Source organism: Strix uralensis, chromosome 5 (genome assembly GCF_047716275.1).
Source record: "Strix uralensis isolate ZFMK-TIS-50842 chromosome 5, bStrUra1, whole genome shotgun sequence".
NCBI lineage: Eukaryota > Metazoa > Chordata > Aves > Strigiformes > Strigidae > Strix > Strix uralensis.
In genome coordinates, this window is record NC_133976.1 from 49,106,344 (window position 1) to 49,132,224 (window position 25,881).

Here is a 25,881-nt window from a genome sequence, read left to right on the forward strand (position 1 = left end):
TCCTCTCCACACATAATTAAAAATTCTGTCATAGCAAGATTAGTGCTTAGAAAAGCGTCCATTCCATATCAATGATTTTAAAAAAAAAAAAGATATTACCACAACCAGTAACTAACAGAAATAAAGGGATGGATTACAACGATCATACCTTTTTCAGTTCTTTACGCAGCCTCTCATTTTCAGTAATGACTTTTTCCATTCCTTTGGTTTTAGATTCATAATGCATACTCAGCTGGCCCCCCAGACGAAGTTTCATTTTTTCCATTTCAGACTAAATATCAAACAGTTTGTTAAAACACATATACGTTGCTTAGTAGGAAATTTCAGATTTCCATTTTTAAAGCAGACCATAGTTACAGCTACCTAGCACAGTGAACATAACATTTCATCACATATTTAAATATATCCTTTAAGGTACAGAGTACCTTTACATAAATCATGCAGTATGTTAAGCTAAAATTAAGTTTTGCTTTTCTGTTCTACATGTTTCATATCTGGTATTTTTAAAACATTTTTGTGCCAAACAATATCAACAAGAGGCTTGCTGCTCCATTTTCCTACTAACTTGTATATAAACTGCTATCTACAGTTACTGGAGACACATCAGTACCTTTAGCTTCTCATTTTCCTGTTCAAGACCAAGTAATTTCTCATGAGAAACAACAGCAGGAGTTTTTTTCAGATCTTCATTTTCTCTTTGAACTCTCTCTACAACCTTTTTCATCAAACCAATTGTTTTTTCCAATTCTGGGACTGTCTTTCCACTTCTACCACCCTATAGAGAGGGAAGAAAAAAAAAGTAAAAGAAAGTTCACCTTAACATTCCGAGCTACTCCAAATCTTACTTTATTGCTTATTTTCCCATTTCAATTTATATTTATAAAAAAGACGTTATATTTTGGTGTGACTTGAACCCTAAAATTTCTTGCATACTTAATTTCTCAAAGTGTCTGGTGATACATTCACCCCCAAAGTCAGCATATCAGCTCTTTCATTTTCTGTGTTACCCAAGAAAGCTGCAGTTAGTCTCAAGATCTGCTGTACTTTATGAACTAAATGGAAACATTAAGAAAATAAATCAAAGTACTACTTTATTTTTTTTAGCTTTTCTTGTAGAGCAATCCCCTGATCCAACAGACCATGCAATTGCTTGAATGCAAATACTGTTTGAGGGGTAAAAAGAAAAATGGCTGGGAGATTGAGAGAAGGGAGGAAAAGAGGGCCCTTTTTTAGCAACCATACTTCTGCTGGAGTAAAGTGACAGAAGAGCTACATCTTAAAGCACAAGTAAATCTTCTCCAAACTTTCCCAAGGCATATATGCTCCTTGCAGAGGGATAATAAATGAATAAATACAGGGGAAAAAAAGGTTGTAATTTCTCCATTTTTCTTCTTTCACTACATTCATTTATGAGGTAGAAAAGCTGTTAAAGGGTCTTCAAATGTATTTGTTTTCTCATCACCTTTGTAGCAACTGTCTTCCTCAGCAACAATAATTTAAAGATGCTGCTTTCTAGTTCTGAGCCCATGAAGTATCTCCTTTTCTTTCTACAGAGGTGAGATGGGGAAGATTTTACTCCCTGGACCCATACATAAACCCACAGAAACCAAGTTTTGCAAGAAAAACGACTTATTCTTTCTTTTCTAAAATAACTGGAGGGATTAGGAGGTTTGTGCTGGTACACAGCAGAGTTAAAGAAAAACCTCTGTCAGATCTTGGTGCCTGAAAAGGGAGGAAGATTCAGAATTTGCTGTCTCCTCAGAACCTTTGCATGAAACAGTTTTTATAAACTGAATTTCCTCATCTGCATAAGAGATAGGCAGATACACAAGCAGTCCATGCAAGGTACAAGTAAAAGAATGGGAAATATAGAATCTTTTCCAGGTACCCAGAAGTGGAACTCATTCTCCTTGTATACTGGAAGAGCTATGAAGTCACTTAAGAGCTTTTTATTAAGTCCGCTTCCTTTAAAAGGTCACAAAAACAGTTTGACAAGTTAGTGGCAAGGGAGATATCGGGTACTGCTGAAGACTTTTTTTTCCTGTAACTTCTGAAATATTGCTCTATTAAAGTAGCTGACAGTAGCTAAGGTAAAATTTAACTGTGTCACTTGCATAGTACAACAAACAAAAAAGTTCACAAACAATAACTTACACTTTCTAACATCTGCATCAAATCAAAATACTATCTTTTAAATCATAAATCTGTACCTGTATTATGAATTTACAGAAATACATGAATATAATTGAACATAATTTTCATTATTAGGGCTGTAACTCCTATTTTTTCATACAAATATGTTTCTGAAGATAACTTTAATCCAAATAAAGGCCATGACAAAATAAGGCCATGATAGTGAAAATATTTAATAGTGTACCTCCAGTCCTTCTAATGGTCCTATTAACTCGATTTCATTAGTTTATTATAGCACTTTGGCAATTAAATAAACAAGAACCATTCCTGTTTGCTTTTGGTTGATTCCAAATAATTTAATAAAGAATTGCTTTTCTTGTGTTTTGGTTTCATTTAGTTATGATGAAAAATGCTGTTACAATACTCACCCCTCTAATGCTGCCCAGCTTTCGTTCAGCATCTGCTCTCTCTTTTTTAAGAAGTTCACACATTTCTTTTAAGTCACTTACTTGGTCCTCAAAAAACAAAGTAATAAGCAAGTTATTTAGATTTCAAACTGAGGTGAACAGTAAAAAATTACAGATGGTTTACTTGGAAAAATGTAAAGAGAAGGCAATTTCTCATTGCAATGACATTTTTCATCATTTCTACCAGCCGTTCAACATTGTCATCTTCCATAAAACCATTAAAAAGTTACAGTATGTACCGAAAAGATGTCCATTTCTTTTTAAGCAACCCCCTAACCTGGTCAGGGTAAAGAGGACTAAAGGTAAAAAGATGTTACCTTTAATCTTGGCAAATCCTTATTGGCCTGCTCTAGCTGGAATCTTAGCTCAACATTTTCAGATGACAGTCTTAAATTTTCCTTTAACACCTCTTGTTCTCTTCGATATTGATCACCTGCTCCTGTTCCTGATGTCTTGAGAAAATGGAGGGGAAAAAAACTATTATGAAGTGGTAATGCACTAATCATTGTATCAGTGGTAGCTGATGAAGAGCAACAGAGAATTAGTATTGGTCACAGAAAAAAAATGAATAACAGTTTTATCACCAGTTTTGATCTAATCTGCTCAGACTGTAACTCCTTCTCTTATGTGTTCTAACCTTTAGGGGAAGTTTACAAATCAGTATAAACAAGTAAAAATTTTGTCAGACCAAAATTAAAATAAATCAAAATCTAAAAGGCAAAACTACTGAGTGTAGTAAGCTGTGACACTTACCTGGGAACAGCATCTAATTTTAAGGATGTATACTGATATGTTTGTTAAATAGTACATATGGCATAAGGAATTTCACTTAAGTCAAACAGATCACAGAGCAAGTCAGGAAAAGTAGTATATAACTCCAGTTCTTAGTCTGTTAGTTCTTACAGTCTTAAATCTTAATCTATGGAGGCCTGTAATTTCTATTACATAAAGAGTGGTTTGCATGCCTTATATTGCCAGTTCAAATCATAAGTATATAGTAAATTATTATCCCAGACTAGTAAAGATTAAAAACTTTTGATATATAATCAGCACTTTTTATGGAATTAACCTTATGATCCATTAATTCATCACTAATAACGACAGGAATAAAGTATTCGCTTCAATAGAGCATATATTTTTCTTAGTGTAATAACTTACACTAAGAAAAAGAGACTATAATAAGACTCTTAAAGAATTATCAACTAGCTGTATGTATCATTGGGATTATTTGTAAATTTTCTGGATCAAAATTTTAGAATAGACAGTAGCTTACTTGTGAGCTGATATGCATGCCTATCATGAAAGTATAAGGTTTGCTTTATGGACCACTTGGTGACTACTTCAGTATCCCTGCAGACCATGCATAGGAAACCACTGCATTATCAAGAACAAACTATTCTATTTCTACATCATTTACACAGAAGAAACGCTAGAGGACTGCTACAGTATCAAACCTCAGGCATTTCATAAAATTCTGGGGTTGTTTCAACCCCCTCTGTACCACTTTGGTAAGTTTCATGTTCATTCTCTGCAGTGTCTTGATTCATTTCATTATTCACATTTATTTTTTCTGCTTCATAGTCATTGGCTTGATTAGAAGGTTCCCCTGAATCAGACTGATTGCAGTTCATTCTGTCAGTATCAGGCTCTTCTACACTTTCTTCATCAACAGTTGATTGCTTGAGTATTTCTTGTTTTCTCTCCTCTTCTTCAAATTCCTCATTAAGTTTTCCATTTTCAGGTTGTGTTATATTTCCTTCTTTTTCACTGCAGTTCTCTTTATCAGCTTCAGCTATATTTCTGTTTTTCAGTCCTTCCCTAGAAATATCTGTGTCCTTGCATTTCATCTTATCTTCAAGATGCTGTTCAGGAGACACTTCAGTGCTTGCATCTGCAGTAGCCTCATGGCCTTCATTATGCATGAAGCATATTTGCATGTCTGCTTCCTCACCTATTTCATTGCCATCAGTAATGCTATGATTAGTCTCATGTTTGATTTCATCCCTGTTTGAAACAGATTTCTTTTGAAGGGAATTCAAATACTTTTGTTTACTGACACTGACAGGAACAGACTTGGTCAGTTCAGTTTGGTCACAGGTACTCTGATTCAAGTTGAAGACAGAATGAAGCATGAAAGAAAAGCAGAAAACAGTAAAACAAAACAGGAAATAAAGAACCTAGAACGTTAACCTACTGTTAAATTTATTCCTTGAAAGATTTAGATAACTAATAATGCAATATTTGCAATATAATGAACCTTGTAAAAATCAAAACACAACAAAAACACCTAATGTAGCTAAAACACAGCTCAGTATTTCCCCAAACTCTGTGTATCCCAAATTTTCAATCAGTATGAAATATAAAAGTAGTCCCTCAGTTGCAGACTCACATATTTAAAAATACATATCCCTTATTTCTCCACATATGCTAGGATGCCTAATATTTCAGCTTCTACCTGTAGAACACAGAAATTGTGAGTGTTGGGTTTTTGGGTTTTTCTGGGTTTGATTTGTTGTGTTTTTTAAAAACACTAAAAGCTGAGTATTTCATATTCTGTTCTAGAATACTAACATTTGAAATAAAACCAGCTGACACAATACCAAATGGATAACAAATACTTTTGTTAAGTAGGTGTGATTCTTCTAGGTAATTTTGTTACATTATTAACTTACCAAGGGTCTAGAATATGTCTCTCTCGAACATTGTCTCTGCAATGCATGAAGCTTTTCCTGGAGGTATTTATTTTTGAAATGTAATTCTTCTACCACAGAATCTCGTGGGATTGCTTGCTGTGTTCTACATCAAAAAATGAATCAAGCCAAAACAAACAAATGGCTATTAATGCAGAAAAACATCCCTCAAGGTAAAAAACCCATGAACTTCTAGATTAATAGACTGGGTTTTCTAGTATTACTGGGCTAGTAATTCTAAATCAGTATTAGGCAATGTACACTATTTCAGTTAATCCCTGTGAATCAAAAGTACTTTCTTTGTCAAAAGGAATATGCTCTTCTGAGATGTGTGCAGCTTCTATTACTCATGTACACTATCAACTGTGAGAGTGGATACGCTCATTAAGGATACACTCCCTAACTGCAGCTTAGCAGTTCCAGCAACTTTCACCAACTCTAAATTGCAATTATAACTTTACACAATAGGAGCCAGATGTTTTTCATATGATTTAGCTTTTTATAATAATGAACCAATGCTGCATATTCTCTGAACATGCATAACTGCTCCCAAACAGCTTTAAGTCTGTTCAAGGATTTTTTGAAGTTTCCACCTGTTTTTTTCCTTATTGAATCAGTTGGTCTAATAGAGACTATCCATCTCTTTCCACAGATTTTTTTTTTCTCATTTAGATTTTTTAGTTTTTATAGATTCTTTTAAAACGCCTCTCACCTCATGTGAGCAACTTCATTTTCTAAATCTAGATTCCGTTTTCTTAGTTCTTCCAGTTCTTTTTCAGACTCTGAGGCTCTTACTCCAACAACACGATCAACAGTGACACCAGTAGTTCTCAGTTTCTTCTGTAGAGCAATTCTCTCTTTTTCAGTCCTGCAACATCCAGTAAATTTACATTTAAAACTTTATTGCCTAACTTGCTTTCTTTAGGAGAAAATATTTTCTGTCTTAAAGAATCCACATTTGCAATTTATTTGCTCACTGAACCACACCTCCTTTTCTGTTTAAGAAGGTTACCTTATAGACAGTACAGCTTTACCAAAAAAATCCAAAACCAAACCTGGAAAAAACAGTGAATGTTAAGTCAGAATCAAACGTGTTATAAACCAGTTGCTGGTCTTGCCTGTGTTTTATGTAAAATTCATGCAGGACTTGCTAAGAATAAATACCATTTTGAAGCAGTTGCAAACCACAATCTTAACAGCTACAATCGCCATCAGAGTTTCCTTTCTCTTCTGCATCTTTTATCAGTAAAACACTGCCATTACTGTACTGAAGTCAACATAACATTTGCAGAGGGTTTGCACGTGTGTTTTTTTTTAAAAGGCTTCCATCTCATAATCCTAGAACCGTCAGTACTGCAATAGCACTACATATTAACAGTAGCACACTATCCAATTCTATCAACCTGATTAAGTAACGCAGTGGTGAGAAACAGCCTGTCTTCACAAAGGTGATATTTGTTTCATGGGAATAACAGAATGCTATACACAAGAAGCATAATAAAGGACTTAAACTGGTTTTATTCAGAGTCAGTTTCTTCTAATAAAGGCTGTTGGTTTCTACAAGGGAAAGGATACTAAAGGAGTAGCCTGCTGCTTGAAAATTAACTAATCCTTTTAATCTCAATAGCAATGTCAAATTCTAGACATCAATCTTACAACAAACTGTTATAACTATTATAATAGTGGCAAACATACTTGGATTTCCCTTACATCACCATTTTGTAGCTGAATCTATTAAAACCAACTCACTTGGTATAAATTTCCTTCAATGTATTCAACTGTTTGGCTAAAGCATCTGCTTCTTTTTCCTTTTCCCTTAGTTTGTTCCGCAATCCTTCCATTCTGACTTGCCATTTTTTACCTTCTTCCCATCTAATTATTTCCTCCTTGGAGGTCTGTGAAGCACATAAACAAATTATGTATTTCTTTTTGAATTTTTTTCTCAAAGCAAAATAAGTAAACATGTTAGAAAACCAAGAATGATATATTCTTCATTTATCAATTTAAAACATGAAGCCATAGCAGGCATATATTATTTACCTTATTTGCCATAAGGTAAATAACAGGCCCAGCTGGATACCTTAAGTATGCTGTAGTGACTGGTGTACAAAGCTGATGCAGTTTAATGCTCTTACCAAATTCTTCCTTAGATTTAATATTCATTTTACAAAAAGAGGAGTGACACGTTTTATGAAATTAGAGGTACTAGTGCAATGTATCCTTTTACTTTGAATTATATGTTAGTAAAGAAGACAGATTAAAGAAAAAGAAGTGTTTTTCTAAGCCAGTTTACAACCGATCTGTCTTCTGCAGCTCACCAGGAGTTTATATGCCCCTGCTGCACAGCTGTACGATTGGTCATTTTAGTTTATTTTTTCCTACGAGAAATGGAATCTCTAGTTAAAGTTACAATTCAGTACCTATAAATCATACATCAGTTAAAACCTGTACCTATGTGATCACAAATGGCTACTGAAAAATGACAGTCAATATTCCTCTAAGAAATTTTTGTTTCTATTCTTTTTTTTAAATTGGACTTATCTTTTCTCCAGTTAGCCCCTGTACCTTCATTTCTGTCTTCATTCTAAACAGTTACTGCTACTAAGGGACAGACAGAAAGCAAAATCTTGGAAAAAGGCAAAAACATGCCAAGTTTGAGAAAAATATCTCTAGACACTAAGCAACAGGTATTTAAAACAATCTCAAATTAACTGGAAGCCTAAATGCAGTCCTAGAATAATATTTAATATCATAAATAGTCTGAATGTCTTTATACAAGCATGCTATAATATTCCAGTATACTTTATGATTACTATGACAAGCCACTGATTAGTTACTGAAGTATGAAATAACAAGCAAAAAACCAAACAAAACAACTGGTAAAATGAACACATCTCCAATTGCTCAGAACCTCTTGTATATGGAGATCACTGTTGTGAAGAAATCACTTATACAGACATCATCCCTTTTAAGATTCACACTTTTGCTCCCAAGTACCTTCATGATTTTATCATTGCACTGATTTCACAAATGCACATTTGACAGCACTTACATAATCAATTTCACTGCCACCTGTAAAATTTTAAGATTTGTAACGGATCTTTAATTCTACAAAAAGAGCAGAAAAACATTAATATACCAGTACTCAGCAGCAAAAGCAGTAACAAAGAGTATGGGAAACATGAAAAAGTTACAGTCATGAAACTGCTTTTCTTCTGATCGAGTTTGGTTGGTTGTTTTTTTTTAGAGGCAATAGGGAGAGTTCAACTGCCTAGACCTAGGCTGATGATGTCTTTAAAGCCACGATTTAAATATCACATACCTTCCCTTCTCTTACACCTTTTTTTTCTGTTTCTTCACACTTCTTCTCAAGTTCACTTTCCAACTTTTTAATCTTTTTCTGAAGTGCATCTATCAGATTTTGTTCATCAGCTTTGCTCTGAAAAATTACAAACTTTTACAAACTTAAAGCTTAATGACCACTACCTAAGTATTTTTTTCTACTCAAAAAATGACTTTCATTCCAATTCGTAGACTTAATTTACAAGCTAAATGAAATTATCTTTAAATTATTAAAACATTAGAATGTAAAGTTACATTCCAAACTGAATACTCAGCAGCAAGTAGCTGAATTAAAAAAAAAAAAAAAAAAAAAAAAAAATTAGACAATTCTACTGTAAACCCTTTCCTTCTGAAAGGGGAAATAAGGACAGCCAGGAAGATCACAAAATTCCATTTTTCAAAGAAGCTTTGAAAGTGGTAATTCAACTCCTCAGACTCTTTCAAACATATTTCAAGGAGCAAGCATTTTTCAGTCTCTTCCTTTTATTTGAGGCATGCTTCCAACAGCAAAAGCTAATAGCTCACATGTAACCCAGCTGATGAGAAAAAATAAATTTTTAAATCAAGTCTCAATGCCTGCCAGAAGTACTTAATCTTTTCCCCCCAAACCAGCATATCTATGCAGAAACTTGACCAAGATTGAACATAATTTTAAAAATCACTTCTACCTGAATGCTACTGCTTAGCCTCTTAATCCGTTTCTTCAGTTCTTCATTTTCTTTTTCCATTTCATTTTTTTCTTTCAACATTTTAGCAAATGCTTTTTGTTTCCTCTGAAGTTCTTGGTTCAACTCATCCCTTTCCTCAGACAAAGAACTTTCTCTAGCTTTACTTATTTTAAGGTTGTCTGTAAATTTTGTAATCTGGTTTTTTAATTCCTCTATATGTGTCTAGAAGAAAACAAACAAACAAACCAACCAGCAAACCCTCACAATCAGGATTATCAACAATACAACAACGCAATACAGTATTTCCTAGTACTTACCATAAGCCCCTTTGTTTGTCTGTCAACAATCTCCTGGACATTCATATTTGCCTCTTTTTCTGATGCAGCAGAAATAATCTGCTGTTCAGCATTAGCAGTCATTTCTGCTCGGAGTTCCAGAAGCGCTTTACTCAAAGCCTGAAAACAATAAATTCAAGTTCTTTTAAATGAAGAAGCTGCTGATATGAACATTACAAAACAAGAAAAGGACATTATATTTTACTATGTTATATTATACAATTATATTGTACCTCCTGCTGTACTATACATAGAATTCTTAAACATTAAGCAACATTAAACATTTATGTGACATAGGGATTAATTTTTGTTGACTAACTTTCTGCTGCTTCTCTTTTATGGCTAACTGGCTCTTCAGCTGTTCCACCAGGTTTTTCAGTGTTGCTGTGGGTGCTCTATTATTTGCTTCTTTTTGGATCTCTAGTTCAGCTTTTACACTTGCTAATTCCTTCTCCATCTGAGATAACAGGTTCCTCAATTCATTTGCTTCATCTTTTAGTCGTTCCACATCAACTGTGTGCTTTTCCTGAAGCCTAATAAAAAATAAGCATTAATAGGGTACACTGCAATAATTAAGTTAGCAAACACAAATAAATAACAAAGGGTACGATGTTATATTTTTTATGATTATTAAAGCAAATGACACATAGATTTGGAAACAGTAAAAAAAGACTGACTCAACAAAGAAGGCCTCCATTTAATAAGACAATTACTCAAGAAAATCAGCAAAATGAAATTAGAGTATTATTCATTCTAATTCCTGGCCCTCAGAGGTAAAGAAAGCATCTTACTTTTCTCTCCTTTTAACCAGGGGTTAAATTTGCATGAGTTTGAACTTGTTAGGCAGCAACCCCAAATGGATGTATCAGGGGATAAAAAGACGCAAAATACAAACCAGTATCACAGTAGCTTAAAGACAACTCTTACACCAAGACTCCTTGGATACTTTCTTTTTCACTGAATGGCACAAAGCTAACAACTGAAAGGTACTTTTCCAAGCCACAGTTTTTCCGTATTAGCCTTGATGAATGGCTACAGATTAAAAATAGTTTACAATTATCAACCACAGTAACTCTTTGAGTTAGTTTTTTCAGACAAATCTTAAATTCAGCAAAAACATGTTCAATTTGATAGACAGTACTGCAGCAGCAATACATTACTGACTTGATCGAATCTAATTGTGCTTATGTTAACAGTCTAAAAACTTACTGGGCTCTGACAGTCTCAAACTCTTTGATTTTCATTGAAGTAATTTGTTTTTGTTTCTCCAAATCAGATGATGTTTTCTTTAATTTTAAAACAAGTGAAGCAAGAGAATTATCCTGTTCTGCTACAGTTTGCTCCATTTCAGCTAAGCGGAGAAAATGTTTGTTGTTGGAAAGTGATAAAGTAGTCTTTTTCACTAACTCCTGTAAAACAGAACAAATGCATGTGATAAATATTTTAAGTTTTAAATTGAAGGTAAGCATTACTGATGCATTTTAAACTCAATCCTGAATATAACCAAGTATTATTATCGAACATGTTTGTTTACTGAGATGTGACTCTTAGTCCAGAGAGAGAGCAGTCACACCGGTTTGAAAAAAGCTTTGTGCATCTAATGATCCACAGAATAACCAGTTAAATACAGGTTTCACCTTATCATAAAGTGTCAAGAAAAAATTTGTATTGAAATGGGTTAGTTTAACATAACCACAGACTGAATAAAAAAACAGAAAAGAAAATATAACTCTCCTTCCTAGAAGTCTCCATAAATTAGGATAAGAATAACGCTCATATATACTGAGGTGGTAACTTTGGTTTTTTATACTTCTAATCCATCTCTTGCGAATTCTCTCAAGAACAACACAATAATTCTGTACCAACCATCCATTCATTTTTCCTGTCATCATTTATTATCTACTTTTGACTGCAAAACTGTTCTTTTGAACGATATTTTAAAAAATTTAGGAACAACATCACTAATCCCACAAACACATATAACTCACCAAAGCAGTCTGTTTGAATTTATTAAGAGAATTATCAGTATGCAAATTTAACTTCTGGTATAGAACTCTAAGGTCTTCCTCATGCTTCTTTGCCATTTCCTCTTGTTCCTGTTAGTTCAAAATAAAAATATAACTCTACAGATGCACACTATTCCAGAAAGTCATGAAACTACAGTACTTTCATGTTGATTGGTCACTCATTGCTCAGTATTGCTCCCCAAATTTTCCTCCAATTCTGGCAGTTTAAAAAATTCTTTTCTCCTTGATATAATCAACGATTTATTTTTTTCCTTTTTAACACTATTGGAAAAAATCTACTATTGCAGTTTTAACCTGTATGGTGCAACAGGATAGGAGCTGGAGAGAAAAACAGTTGTTGGTCCTCACCAACTATGACTATCAATAGGGATAATGATATTCATACTATGTACTTTTAAGGTCTGTTTACTTTGGACTACAGTGTGATCCTGTGGATTGAATGTCTGCTAGCAGACAGAACACAGTACGCTCATTTTTAGACTGCATCTTCTGGTTTACTTCCAAAGCAAAAAACGTGATTTCTCCCAGAAGAAATAGCTACGCATGTTAACCAAAGCACACTAAGTGAAGATGATAGGAAGCCTGCTTTGGAAATGTGCTCCTGATCCAAACACACTAAAACTGATGCATGTTTAGTCTTGAAGTACCTCTTAGACACAAAGTTTACACTTTAACATTATAAAGAATATGAAGTATGCTTAAATAATATACAGTATGCTTAGATACACTATTTATACTTTAAAATATGCTTTAATTTAAAATATGCTTTAAGAGGCATGTTTTCCATAAACACATGTCTTTCCTGTACCTTCCAAATTCATGACAAGATGCAGTCCAGAGATCATTATTGCAAGTACTGGAAAATGCCATATAAATATACAATATACCGAAACCACTTCTCACAGGAGAATTTTAATTTTCTTCCTTTCACACTAATTTAATTCCTAGACAGACATCATACACATAACCTCTTGACTGAGCAAGCCTCCTATTTTAAGAAGTTAAAAAATTCTACATGAACTTTCTACATAAAAAAATTACTGTCACTGTTCTGTTACCTCCGAGGTCAGAAACTTCTTAATATTTCACTAGCAGTGAGATAAACAAAGAATCAACTACAACAACTTAAAAATGGAAGAAATTTTGTTCAAAAAGTTTAACTACCTCTCTTGCTTTAGCAAGCAACTGTTGGTATTTTTTTAACACTTCCTCCTTTTGATTTAATCTTGCTTGCATATTTGCAATGGTTTGATGAGCAATTTTTACAGCATGATGGTACTGTGGATCATCTTCTTGTTTGCCTAATTCAGCCATTATTTTCTCTCTTTCTGATGTTGCAGGTAATCGAAGTCTTAGTTCATTTATAACTTTGTCTCTTGATAAAACACTTTGTTCAGCTTTCCACAGAGCAGTTTCCTTTTCTTTTAATTTCTACAACAGAAGGCAATTGTTGCATTTCCAGAATTCAAACACTGCAAAAAGATCTTACTTTTTAAAAAATGTACTAGAAAGATTTGTCTAAATGGACTTACAAACACAAAACGTTTTGCACACAGTTCTTGCTATATGGGATTAGTATTAGATGAAAGAAGTCCCAGAATATCATTATGTATTATTTGCCTAGCACAAGACACTTCTGCAACTCATTTTGTGATACGAAATTAAGAAGCTGGTGTTTTTCAAATTTCTTACCAACCATAAAGTATCTTCTGTAACAGAATTTCAATGTGGCAACCCAAGATAAAAGGATTTTGCTACACTACTTGTTAAATTTAATGTAACACTTGCTAAATTCAACTAGCTATAGCCAACTGAATTTTGTACAGCAAGAGCATCTTACCCTACTAAATGAATGATCTAAAAGATTAAAAAATTTTCCCCAATATTTTTTTCTAGTGGAGAATATATTTCAGTCATGGTGTGATTACATTATTTATATTTTCTCTGTGTTAAATACTTCTAAGGGATTGGACACATCTGAGTGACATTTATAAAAGGATATATATTATATAAAAAAAATTAAAAGGCATAGAAATACAAACTTTGTCCCTTTATATGATAATTTATACATTTAATTACCTCCTCCAGTGATTTGCAGGTTGCCCTAGTTTCCAGGATTGTTCGAATATGCTCCTGAATCTTTCTCAAAGCCAACTCAAGTTGTTGTGGGAGTGGCAAACTAGGGTCTGGAACTGATCCTGTAGCCTCTTCTAACTGCACAGAAAGATTCATATTCATGTAATCCGACAGCTCTGAAAAATGTGCTTATAAGTCTATTTTTAGTTAATTCAGTGCATGTACCTTTAGAGCTGTACTAAGTATTTCATTTTGTTGATGATCATACACGTCTAACTGGCGCTGCAGTTCCACTTCCCTCTGGTCCCAAGCCATTTGCCTTTCTTCATGAAACTGTAACAAATGTTTGATAAAGGTATTTTATTTATTGAAGGCTATGGGAATTTTATAACCAACTTAAACAGAAAAAAAGAGATACCAAATAAATACTCAATGTGCTATTAAAAAAATTATGGAACCAAGATACAAACCTCTATGTTAAAAACTTACTAGGAAGAATCTTCCTTTTAAAAATCATTTAGTGAAATAAGAAATAGGTTGTTTTTCTAATAGCATGGAGAAATACATACCTTGTTCTGCTGCACAATTTCTTCTTCCAGATTATTGATTGTACGTTCATATTCAGAAATTATATTATGCAAATATTTCACCTCTTCCTTTTGCTTGACTAACTCACGATTGAGTTTAAGTTCCTGCAGATGGAGTTCCTCCATCTTCATATGCCATTCAATTACCTAATAATGAATGACACACAGTATTATAATTTACCAAGCCCACAGGCCAACTAGATGCAGCTACACTCTTTGACTTTGAGGCAGTATGGCACTTATCAAACCAACAGAAAGAAAGACGTTCTGCCTTTTTAAGTTTCTTCACTTCTCTTGAGTGAGGAGGCATGGCAAGAGTATGAAACTACAAGATGAACGACTGAAAAGTGCAGCAAATTGGAGAGGCAACAGGTTTCCCCTACACCGACAGAAGTGCATTGCAAATAATTCTCAAATGACCAAAGCTATACCCTATGCATCTGTCCAGACTGAACAATAAAAAGCATGCAAGAAGTTTGGTTAACTTTTCTAAGACAGCAGAAGATTTTCAAAACCATTAAAAACTGTATGTATTCAGAAATGCACATGTAAAGATTGCAATGCAAGCTCATGGAACAGAACTTTCAGAAGGCTACTCTGGGTTTAATTTAATTTCATTCATAGTTTAATTCAATTCTTAATTTAATTCAGTTTAATATAACCAAATTCATAGGTGGCCTCTAATTCCTATGTCACTTAATTAGGCACAAAAGAAAATTAGTGAATATGACTGCGCTGACTTTTACAGGGCAATTAACTAATGATGTATTACTTTTTTAAAATAGGAAAACAAAAAATGATAGCTGGCATATCCTAACAAAACATATTTTGAAATCATCAAGTTCTACATTAAAACAGACTTTTAGGGAACAAGCTGAACTGAAACGTAATTTACATGTGGATCAGATGAACAAAGCTATTCAAAGTTGTAAAATAGCAAACCTTTTGAGCTCCTCTTGTGTCCTTCAGTGCACTTATTAATTCTTCTAAACTTTTCAGTTTTAACTCCATCTCTAATGCTCTGTTTTCTGCATTTCGACGCTCCTGTTGGGCATGCTGAACTTCTTCCAGGATCTTCAGTTTGTCATTCTGTAGCTGAATCATTGTTTTAGAGAATTTTTCTTGCTGTGCTAAAGGCAGAGCACCACTAAACTGTCGCCGCAAAGACTGAACCGTCTGTTGTAGGTGTTTGGCTCTATTTCTTCCTTCCAGTCGGGCAAAATATAAGGCTTGTTCTCTCTCATCAAGCTTCTGTTCTAAACGTAGATTATGGATCTCCGTCTTCTGTAGTTTCAATTTAAGTGTCTCCAATTTGCTTTCAGCAACAGATTCACTACCTTGAAGGGCTATGATATGCTGATGTAGTTTTGCAATAACTGCTTTTTCATCTGACTGTGCCTAAGAACAAAATTTATAAACCAAATTTTTCATTTTGAATGCGTTAATGCAGTGCATATTAAATATAAACAGGCTATTATTTTTTTGTATTTTATATATTGCACTTATTTTATTCCATAGATAAGAGTAAAGATTAGCCTCTAAAACCAGCTTTTTATTTTTCCACAGTTGTTTCTACAGCCACATTTTAGAAGCATACCTTTTTAGATACTGATCTTAACTCTTACTTCTTTCCAATATACCAGAAAATGAGGAAGAAATGTATACCTAAACTTAGAAAATATGGTAATGTAAAAGCTGACACAAGTGTCATATTTAGGGACTCAAACCATTCTAGATCATGAAAACAAACCCCAAGAAACTGTTTCAGCTAATAACAAAGCAATACAATAAGTCTACTGCAAATCTTCAAGATTTACAAGCCACTGATTGTCTTATAAAAAACTATCAAACTTTCCTGATACTATATTTAAATACTGACCATGAGCTATTAATCATATAGGAATAAATAGTATGTAAATAACATGGGGAAAAGCTCAGGACCCGTAATAGCTGTACAACTAGAAATGGAAAAAATGTAGAAGGGAATAATTAATGTAATATAGAACTCTTGAAAGTGTATGGCCACTAAAAGCAGCAGCTTGTTAAGATCCTTCTGAAGTTTTTTAGCGCTTCCTAATCCACTGTAGAATCACTTAATTTCTTCTCACTCCAGGGGGAAAAATCCAAACGGCGGTGTTAATAAAGGTTGAATTTTACCTGATAGTCTAAAATTTGCATTCTGAGAGATTCCACTTCTTTATCTCTGTATTGCTGGCGTGCCTCCACAGCCTCAACTTGCATTTTTGCTACATCAGACAGTTCTCTTAACCTTGCAGGGAAAACAAGAGTATTGTGTCACTTGAAACCACTGAAAAACCTATTAAGTTTTTCTACTTAGAAGATGCTAAGAAAACATGCTTAGTATGTTTCCTCATATCAAAACATTTGAAAACTTTGTTCTTTTCAGCATAATCTTCTCTACTACTCAGAATCCTTGTTACAAAAATTCTTCTGTATTACCTCTCAGCTTTTTCACAGGGCATTTTCCTGTAAATTATACGAAATTTACTAGCAGTAACCTACTGCAGGAAAACAATGCCATGGTTTTAACTGAACTAAGCACCTCTGTCCTTTATTTCTTTTGCACTTCAGGACATAAAAGCTCAAAAAGTTTCATTCTCAATTCCTTTCTCTGCCTCCCCAAGTCTAATCACACATTTTCAGTGTCAAAAATCACTGCACTGTTTTAGGAATGTAACAGGATTATGTTCTTTACTCAAAGACAAATGTCCATATCAACATATCTAAAAAGGTCAGTTTTTCAATTTATTCATACAAAGATAATTTCTTAGGTAAATGGCACCCCCCCCACTGCAGTTTAATCATCGAGATATCTATGACTCATTGAAAGTAAGAATTGCTTTCCAATTTATGAGATCTTCATACATTTAAGGGAGGTCGTGGCACAGAAACAAAATAAACCTTGATTAGTTTAAAAATACTAGTAAGAAGTATCAAAGTGCACACTTACCCATGTCTATCCAGGCCAGCACTTAATTCTTTGTTCAAATCAAAATGAAGCAAATTACTTTCTTTATAGTCATGAATTAAATGCTTAATTTTCAATTCCAAATTTGGCATATATAAATGCCAAAAAAAAATAGGCATTGAAAATTATCTGTTAGTAATACACAAGTAGTGTATTATGTAAGCCTATATAGCCTAAATTTTTGCATGCTTCCGAACATACTGCATTCGAAATTAGTTACTTCAACACTTACTTTGATACTTCAATCTTGAGCTCCATCTCACGCTTCTCTAGGTCCATGATTTGTCGTCTATCTGCATCACTTACTGCCTTACTTATACTCTTTGACAGTTCATCTCTTAATTCCTGTTCCACTTTCTGTGCCTCAAGGTTGATATTGGTGAGCTTAAAAAAAAACAATACCAGAAACAAACAAGATAGTATCCTAAGCACACAACTGTTCCCAACCCTGTAAAGAAATTTTTTAGTCATTACAAAACACTGTTCAGCTGGGTTCTAAAACAAATTTCCTTTCCTCTCTGCTTCAACATCTTTTTGTTTGCAGTATTGCATACACATGAGAACAGATACACAGGTCGTCACAGAACAGGATTCTAAATTAAACATAATTTTTTTAGTGAATTTTCTTAAAACCATTACTGCAATAACTTGCTCTTAAACTAAAATAAGAAAAAAAGAGAAAAAAGAGTAAGACTGTAAACTCTTTAGGAAATTAAGTCTTACTTATACATTTATATAATGTCTAGTATATCAGGATTGGTAACACAAATACAGGTTACAAGTCCAAGACTCACAATTAGTGTAGTTCTTTTGTTCTTTCTAAAAAGAACTTTCATAATTAAGTGATATTCTTTCAAGCAGCCTGATTTTTCAAGGTGATTATTAAATACCGAGTAACTAATGTTTCAATTCAAATCAAAGAGCATTAAGAAAAAGATAGATATCTGAAAAGCATTAGGCAACATAGAGAAGCCTCAGGAATTAATTCAGTAAATACAGTTGTGGCAGATTAATCTGATACCACTCCTTAATAAAATAACTGATGTCCTAAACAAACAAAGTGTGGTGTATCTTATTATCTGCTCTTCACATATTTGAGGCAGTACTAAATCTCTAGGCATACTATATGTCTATAGTATGTCTAGTAGACTTCCTCTAGTTACCAGTTCTTAAACTGATTATCTCTTACAATTCCCATTGATTACCTTAGCACAAACTTGTTATATCTATCTATCTCTCTCTCTAAAAAAACCAAACCAAAACAAAACAATGATGCCAGATTAGGAGGCACTAGCAACAGGAGTATATGAAACAGAAAATGTATGTCCTGGAGCCAAAGAAATAAGGAAAAAGGGATGCACAGAGGAACTAATAAGAAAAAATTGTGGCACTGAGTTTTTCAACTCAGAATGAAGGAATACCAGTATAGTATCGCAAGACAGATAATAATATATGCAAAAGAGAAAAAGAAAATGTGATCCTAGGGTGCATCACCTGAGGTGTTTCATAATGAAATAAAGTCATGTCATCAGAAAAGGCTTTAACAATACTGCTGCTAAAAAGCTTTATACACTTTCAGTTATTCCATGTCACAGATTAACTTAAAACAGTGTAACAAACACTGCTAAAACAACAAAGAAATGGGGTCAAGAGCAATCTAAAATAGCTACGCTGAAGTCTAGCAAAGCAGGAGGGGGAATGAATACAATCTATCAACATTCCTGTCAACATAACTATTCTTTTTCTTCCCCTGCGTTTAAATTATAGGCCAATACTGGCACAAGAACATATGTGTACAACTGCCTATAAATAAATTAGGCTGGAAATTATAATAATGTCTCCTACTACTTAATAATGAATTTATGTAACAAACTTCATATACAAATAGTGGGGACAAAAATAATCTAACAAGATTAAGACTGATATGACAGGAATACTAACGATCATCAGCTTCAATGGCACATGACTTTTATTCCTGTGTTATAGATAATGTTTGGCACATGACAGAGGACATAGCCAGTTTGTAGCAGAAAAAAGGGATGCAAAGGTCTAACATTTTTTGAATCGTTGGTAACTAATGGAAAATTAACAGAAAAGGAATCATATGAAATAGACACAAGAAATAACAGGTCAAGAACAGACTTTTTTCTAGTAGTCTGCTGAAAAACTAGCAAGCAATCTGTCAAGATGCTCATTGTGTGCTTTAGAGATTAACTAATGTTTGAAATAAACTACTGACAAATTATTTTCTACAAATGTCCTGTGCATGCAAAATTGCAGCTCTTAAAAGCAGCTATATTTTGCATCACAAGTTTATTTGCCAATCATGATACAAAATACTTTTTGAAAATCTCAAAATATGCTTTTAAAATGACAAATCATGTTTTTAAATCTCAACAGATTTACCTCAGCAAATTTTGTTTCCAATTCAAAATTACGTTCTTCTATTTGCTTTACAGTATTCCTTAAATGTTCATACATTCGTTGCGAATGCTCTGCTCTCTGTCTTTCATTTAGCTCCTTCATTTCCAACATTGTGATTTTCTTAGAAATGGACAAAATCTCACTGTTGGTTATTGCTTTTGTGGCCTTGTCCATGGCATTGTCATCCCCTACATGTAGAAATATTTAAATTAGGGAATACACAGGCTGATTCAACTATGAAAATGAATTGCACCACAAAACAGAACATGAGTTTTACTTTATCTCTGTCAAATAAACTTTACCGAAACACCCGTATTACTTTTTTAAACTGGAGGCATGGTTGTCTTGCCCTATTGCATGGTTGAAATGTATCTAATTTGAATAAAACACTGTTATCAATTATAAATGCGGATATTTGCAACCATGGTTATTGAGACTGATAACTATTTTCAGTGTAGTCTTTCACTTTATCCTTTATTCAGCTTGTAAATCTTCAGGAAATCTAATTTAAAATCTGTAAAATAAAGATATGTCGATGAGTTCTTCTTGAATAATGGAAGTGTAAACTGTACATAAAGAAGCGCCAGCTATCAAGAAAAAATACTTTGTTACAGCGCATGAAACCAGGAAAAAGAAATAATTTTCCTGACAATGTATGAAGTACTTTAACTGACAAGTTAGAATATAGTGCATCTTATTAAAAAAAAAAAAAAAATCAGGTGATGTTGCTTTACAAGTTCCAGCTTTTAAACCCCTTGACCCAATAACCCATAAAAAGTCAACATGGAACAGTTTCCAGAGGAAAATACCAAATTTGGTTTTGGTATGAAACAAACAAACAAACAAAAAAAATCACAAAAAAAAAAGACTGTTAATGAAAGATACAAAATAGTTTTGACTTTTTTGTATTAAGTTACACCAATTTAAAAACTTTTTAAAATATGACTTTTACACAAGACATGCCATTTGATTTTTAATGTTGCAATATAACTTTCATACTTGCCCAGTTTAGCCATCTGTTCCCAAGCCTGTTCTACAGTGTGAAGTTTCTCTTTCGTGATCTCCAGTTCCTTACTCAATAAATTTATCTGTGCTTTCAAGGATTCATTCTCACGCTGTATGACAAAAAATTTGCAACATAACAGCAAACTATTTAACTGTAGCAGACTTGATGTTTAGTATCTATAAAATCTTTTAAATCAAGAGATTTTACCTATGCACAACACATAATCTACATATACGGCAACAGAAAAGCACGTTTCCTGAGTGTAAAAATGCTAGTCTTTGCTCTCTATGTTGTATCTGCCAACTAGCATTACTGTGAATATTTATCATCAGTGACTGTGATTCCTAGAGTGTCTAGGATTAGATGAAGAAATCTATGCTTGTCATACTGAACACCTCATTAACAGTGGGAAAAAATAGAAGTACTTCTGGAGGATATTTCACCCCGCACAGGATACTTCATCTTGCACATAAATACACGTTTGAGACAGATCATATGCTTCTTTTAGTTCTTTCAGGCATTTAATGTGATGCCAAACATTAGTTTTGTAAATATTCCTTCACTCCTCCAGATAGAAACACAAATTTCCACATTAGCCAGTAAAATGAACTGAACACTTTGTATTAGTTTTCAATTTCTAGTTTTCTAAATACAATTTTAGTTTGCTATTGATAAATGATTCTCTAGTTCTATGACATTACTGAAATAGGCAATGCAAGTTTTCATACACACAAAATTTCATAGAGTAGAGAAGGAATCATTAATTCTTTAGCTAACACAAATGCACTTACCTGTTCCCAAGCAGCCAAATTTAATAGTTCGATACTTGTCAACCACAGAAACCCAACAGATAAGAACATGACATAAGCTTTAACTACTGGTTAAACTACTACTTTGCTGGACTATTCTTTCTGACATGAATGAAAAGTGGGAGGTAGTAACACATCTATCTTTGAAGCCAGCTTCACAGTTCTTGAAAAGAAGCTCCCTTCTACTCAAGAATAAAAGTTCAAAGGAATAGTTACAGATTTTCAGTCCTTACAACATTTTGCAAACTGATTGTGAACAATCTTTGGTTATTTATTTCTTTTATGGAAGTAAAATTCCAAAGGCCAAAAGGCCTTTCAGAACTGAACATTTCATTCTCGTAAGTCACGAATTAGTAAGAACACTTACTTTGAGAGAAAGCTTCTAAAGTGTTTATACTCATTCTACTTTCCGTATGACCTCCAAAACTGAAGATGATGGCAAATATTCCTTCTGACAACCTTGTTTTGGCAATCAAAGAACTAAAAATACTTTGTGAGGGAACATACCCAGAGTTTAACTTAAAAAGCAAACAAACAAAAAAACCCAAACAAACCAACCCACCAAAAAATTAAACAAAATGCTTTTATGTATGCCCACCGAAATAAAATCTGGGACTTTGTGTATGTTTCTTAATCCACTGAAAAATACCAGGTAAGCAAATTAAAATTTGATAGCAACAGTAAGACTGGCTCCAACATCTCATACCCACTATGGAACTGTTACAACGAGCAGTTCTAGCACTGGGACTCCTGTTCTATCTTTCTATTAAGTGAGAACAAAAACCAATGCAGAATGAATGTATAATGAGGTTTTTTTCCCTTTAGGGTTCAAACATAATGTAAACATTACCTCCATATGTTCCATGTTTGTTGTTCGTTGGACGAGCACGTTATCTTTTTGTAACATATCTCTGTATTTAGCAGTTAATGCATTGTACTGCTTATTAGCCAGTTCTAGCTCAGACAATGGCACACTACCATCCAACACTTTTTGCAGAGCTGCAATCTTAAAGCTAGCCATTTCCTATGAAAATAATCAACACAATGGGTTACTATGGTCTGCTAGACCTTTAAATAGAAAAATTAAAATTACTCCACAGAAAAAGAATACCACTTAATATAATACTTTAGAACTTGATACTGGTTTATTTTACTAGATTACTGTCCAACTTTGTAAATTGCTTGCAATAAACAATAACAAAACTTCTGTGGGTAATTTTATCAATTACTGCCTCTCAATCATATTTTATAAAGATGAGTTAATACAGGCCTTAGCAACCTGCAAGGTCAAAAAGCAAGATTTGGCTTCACATGACACTTCCAATAAAAATAACTTGTTGAAGCAACTTCAGAAGGGGAAAATAGACAGGTTTCGTATTATGATGCTTATTTAAATACAGAGAATGTTTTGTCAAAATTTATAACAGCATTTAACAAGCATTTGGGTAATGCATTCAAGAAACTAGTACTGCCTCCATTTAAAAAAGTATATTTATTGCCAAACTGTAAAAATAAAAATGTGTACTATTACTATACCTTGAATCGTTGCAAGTTTCCAATCTTCCCTATAACCGCAGTTTCCATATGTGTTATTTCACCCCTTAGTTTCTCATTTTCTTTTCTAAGATGCCGTTCTGTTTCAAGTAAAGTCGTATACTGCCTTGTTAGTGACCTTTCATTAACTCGTAAAACAGTTATTTTCCTATTATTTTCTGCAAGTACTTTTTTTGTTTCATCAGGATCCAGCTGAAGTGCACTGAGTAAATTCTGTAAAATATTTTTTTAATAAGAAACTTGTATGGAAATATGGTAAAACTCAACTATGTAGACAAGCTTTCTTGTACATTTTTTAATCTAGGTGTAAAGATTCCATTAATCTGTCTGAAATAATTTCTTTTTGCTCATAAAGTATATATACACACTCAACACATGCATAAGCATACAATATTCTATTATAAGAAAAAAATTAAATCTTAAAAATCATTAGTTTCTGAGGAATAGAAGCTAAATACATCTCACTGACTAACTGGAATTTTAGTTAATGCTGACATTTTCAGAATTTAGAACAAAAATAATTCTCTACATTCACTGTCATCAGTCTTCCCCCCTTTTACTAGAATCGAAACAACTATATTGGAACAATTTTCTAAACCAAATAGAATCCCTGTGGTTCCTAACACTAATAATGTCCTACCGTGAGGACCAAACCAGTATTTGTAAAGTAACAACAGAACTCCTCCTATGGAAACATGTGTGTGTTTGTGTGTATGTGCACACACATGTGTTTGCATGCATGTATAAATATGAGTGTGGCGGGTGGGGCTGTGGAAAATTAACTACAGCTACTCAGGTTGCAGAAGGCACATGAGCTTTAGCTTTGCTGTTGCACACATCAGCTTGCCAAGGAGACAGGGAGTAGAAATTTGTAAAATCCCAGATTCCTGAGACTAATGAAGAAGAGTGAGCAGGTAGCTAGAAAAAACTCCAGTCCTGGAAGCCTGAAGCCATGAAAAAAAATCCAGTTCCATGACAACTGGCAAAGATTTAGCTTTTCTGATCAAGAAGCCCGTTTTACTTAAGATTCTAAGAGCAAGCAACACATTTTCATTGATCATTCACAGTGAATTAATTTTGGAGAAATGTTTAATCTGAAAATGTTCACCCAATTCTGATCAAAATTACATACTAACAAAAATTAATACTAAATAATCGTATTTCTTATCTTGGATAGGAGGTGTTTCTGGAAACAAAAGCTATTGGGAAACTAATTTCTTAAAAGATCTCAGCAATACTTTGATAGCACTGCTAACATCACAAAACTCCATTATATTTTAAAGACATTTAAAAATCAAATCCCAGAAATATCTTTATCCTGCAATCTACTCCTGTGACTCCAGTAATGCAGAATAAGATACTGAACAAATTAAATAAGATGGCCCTCGTGTTCGCTCTCTCAAACATACAGCAGAAACATCTGCACAACAATTTCAATTTCACTTTCCGGAAATATATTTAGACTTAACTGCCTCAGGATACAATTATTTTGCAAATCAATTACAGTTATGAACATGATTATAAGAAGGACCACATACCACTACAGTTACCCCTCAGCAGAAGAAAAGGGATAGAACTCAGCTGTCTAAACTTAGGCATCCACAGTCATTTTCAGCACCTTGTGATATCCTTGCCCTGAGTCTGCTTCTCTAAAAGGACACATGTGTGTCCCTTATGTCTTCTGTCGTATTTGGCAGCTATTGCTATCCGCTCAAAGGCACCTGAAGCCACCTCTAAAATTGCACTGTGTCTGTGATGAGGCACCTGCATCAATTCCAGGAACTTTTGAATACCACCTTCTTAAAAAGTTATTTTTCAGTTTTCTCAATAGAATATCGAATTCAGTCTTGGTGGAAGTAAACCAAAATAGAAAGATGAATTCCGTTTCCTGTTTTTGTGAAACACTGATACACATACATTAACAGGTATATATAAATAAGATGTAGTTCAAAGTAATAACCTTAATTCTTAGTATAAATTGATGTGTTTTCCATGGGGGTGCCTGCACCGCTTCTCCTCCCAATCAAACAGCCTGGATAACAACTGCTGTTAAGAGAGCAGCGTGAGTGTAAACAGTGCGTGTGAACAGAACACCTGCGACTGTCTGAGAGGCCGTTTGCTCAAAACTGAAAATGTTAAAGAGGAAGATGACCATCAACCAGATTGAATAGTAACCATAGAGTTACAGACTTGAAATAAAGTAGTCGGCTTGAAAATTAGTATTAAAAAAAAAGCATGAAAACTTCTAGCAGTGAGGGCGGACAGAGTTACAATGCAGCACTCATAACCTAGTTCAGTTGCAGAAGTTTCCCCACTGTCCCTGCAGATGTGGGCGCTTCTGCCCTGCTGGACACCATGAGTCTCGGCATTCCAGCCAACGGTCTGGCAGCACCAAGTGCAGCAAGTAGGGACCCGCACCTTGGGTGTGTGTATGTGACCTCCTGGGGTGATTTCTCACCAGTGCATGGATTAGCGGGCTGCAGCGAGGCACACAGGTGCACATAACACCGAAGCACCCCCACATGTACACAGCACCCCAGAGCACACACAAGAGGTGTGTGTACACAGTGATCTTGCACTCTTAGGAAAGGGGGTGCGTGCTGGTAACCTGAAGGGGCCAGGGAGTGAATGTAACTGTGTGAATGTGGATGTGTGGGATGAGAAATATTTGAGGTTAATTCCTGAATGGTGCTTAGAGATTTTTAAGTCTATAGTAACATTGTGTATGTGCCTTAATATTGTGATTTACCTTTTGTATTGTTGATACTGATTCT

The 25,881-nt window shown here is 34.0% G+C and overlaps 1 protein-coding gene across 5 annotated transcripts in view; it reads right to left on the bottom strand.

The window, feature by feature from the left end:
- The window catches only part of CEP290 (centrosomal protein 290), a 55,143-nt gene that overhangs the window by 7,460 nt on the left and 21,802 nt on the right, over positions 1-25,881 (bottom strand). For 4 of the 5 annotated variants that reach the window (XM_074870698.1, XM_074870700.1, XM_074870701.1 and 1 more), the window contains 25 exons: positions 23,090-23,320; positions 22,404-22,577; positions 20,742-20,853; positions 19,721-19,926; positions 17,547-17,698; positions 16,483-16,594; positions 15,268-15,723; positions 14,308-14,472; positions 13,964-14,071; positions 13,742-13,876; positions 12,827-13,093; positions 11,624-11,731; positions 10,845-11,044; positions 9,955-10,168; positions 9,618-9,755; positions 9,301-9,522; positions 8,613-8,729; positions 7,040-7,185; positions 6,003-6,158; positions 5,273-5,396; positions 4,055-4,702; positions 2,918-3,052; positions 2,562-2,648; positions 611-775; positions 149-271 (listed from right to left, as the gene is read on the bottom strand). In XM_074870698.1, the coding sequence (XP_074726799.1) occupies positions 149-271; positions 611-775; positions 2,562-2,648; positions 2,918-3,052; positions 4,055-4,702; positions 5,273-5,396; positions 6,003-6,158; positions 7,040-7,185; positions 8,613-8,729; positions 9,301-9,522; positions 9,618-9,755; positions 9,955-10,168; positions 10,845-11,044; positions 11,624-11,731; positions 12,827-13,093; positions 13,742-13,876; positions 13,964-14,071; positions 14,308-14,472; positions 15,268-15,723; positions 16,483-16,594; positions 17,547-17,698; positions 19,721-19,926; positions 20,742-20,853; positions 22,404-22,577; positions 23,090-23,320 (4,701 nt within the window). The remainder of the gene's footprint in view (positions 1-148; positions 272-610; positions 776-2,561; positions 2,649-2,917; positions 3,053-4,054; positions 4,703-5,272; positions 5,397-6,002; positions 6,159-7,039; positions 7,186-8,612; positions 8,730-9,300; positions 9,523-9,617; positions 9,756-9,954; positions 10,169-10,844; positions 11,045-11,623; positions 11,732-12,826; positions 13,094-13,741; positions 13,877-13,963; positions 14,072-14,307; positions 14,473-15,267; positions 15,724-16,482; positions 16,595-17,546; positions 17,699-19,720; positions 19,927-20,741; positions 20,854-22,403; positions 22,578-23,089; positions 23,321-25,881) is intronic. The other variant, XM_074870702.1, reaches the window with a different exon arrangement.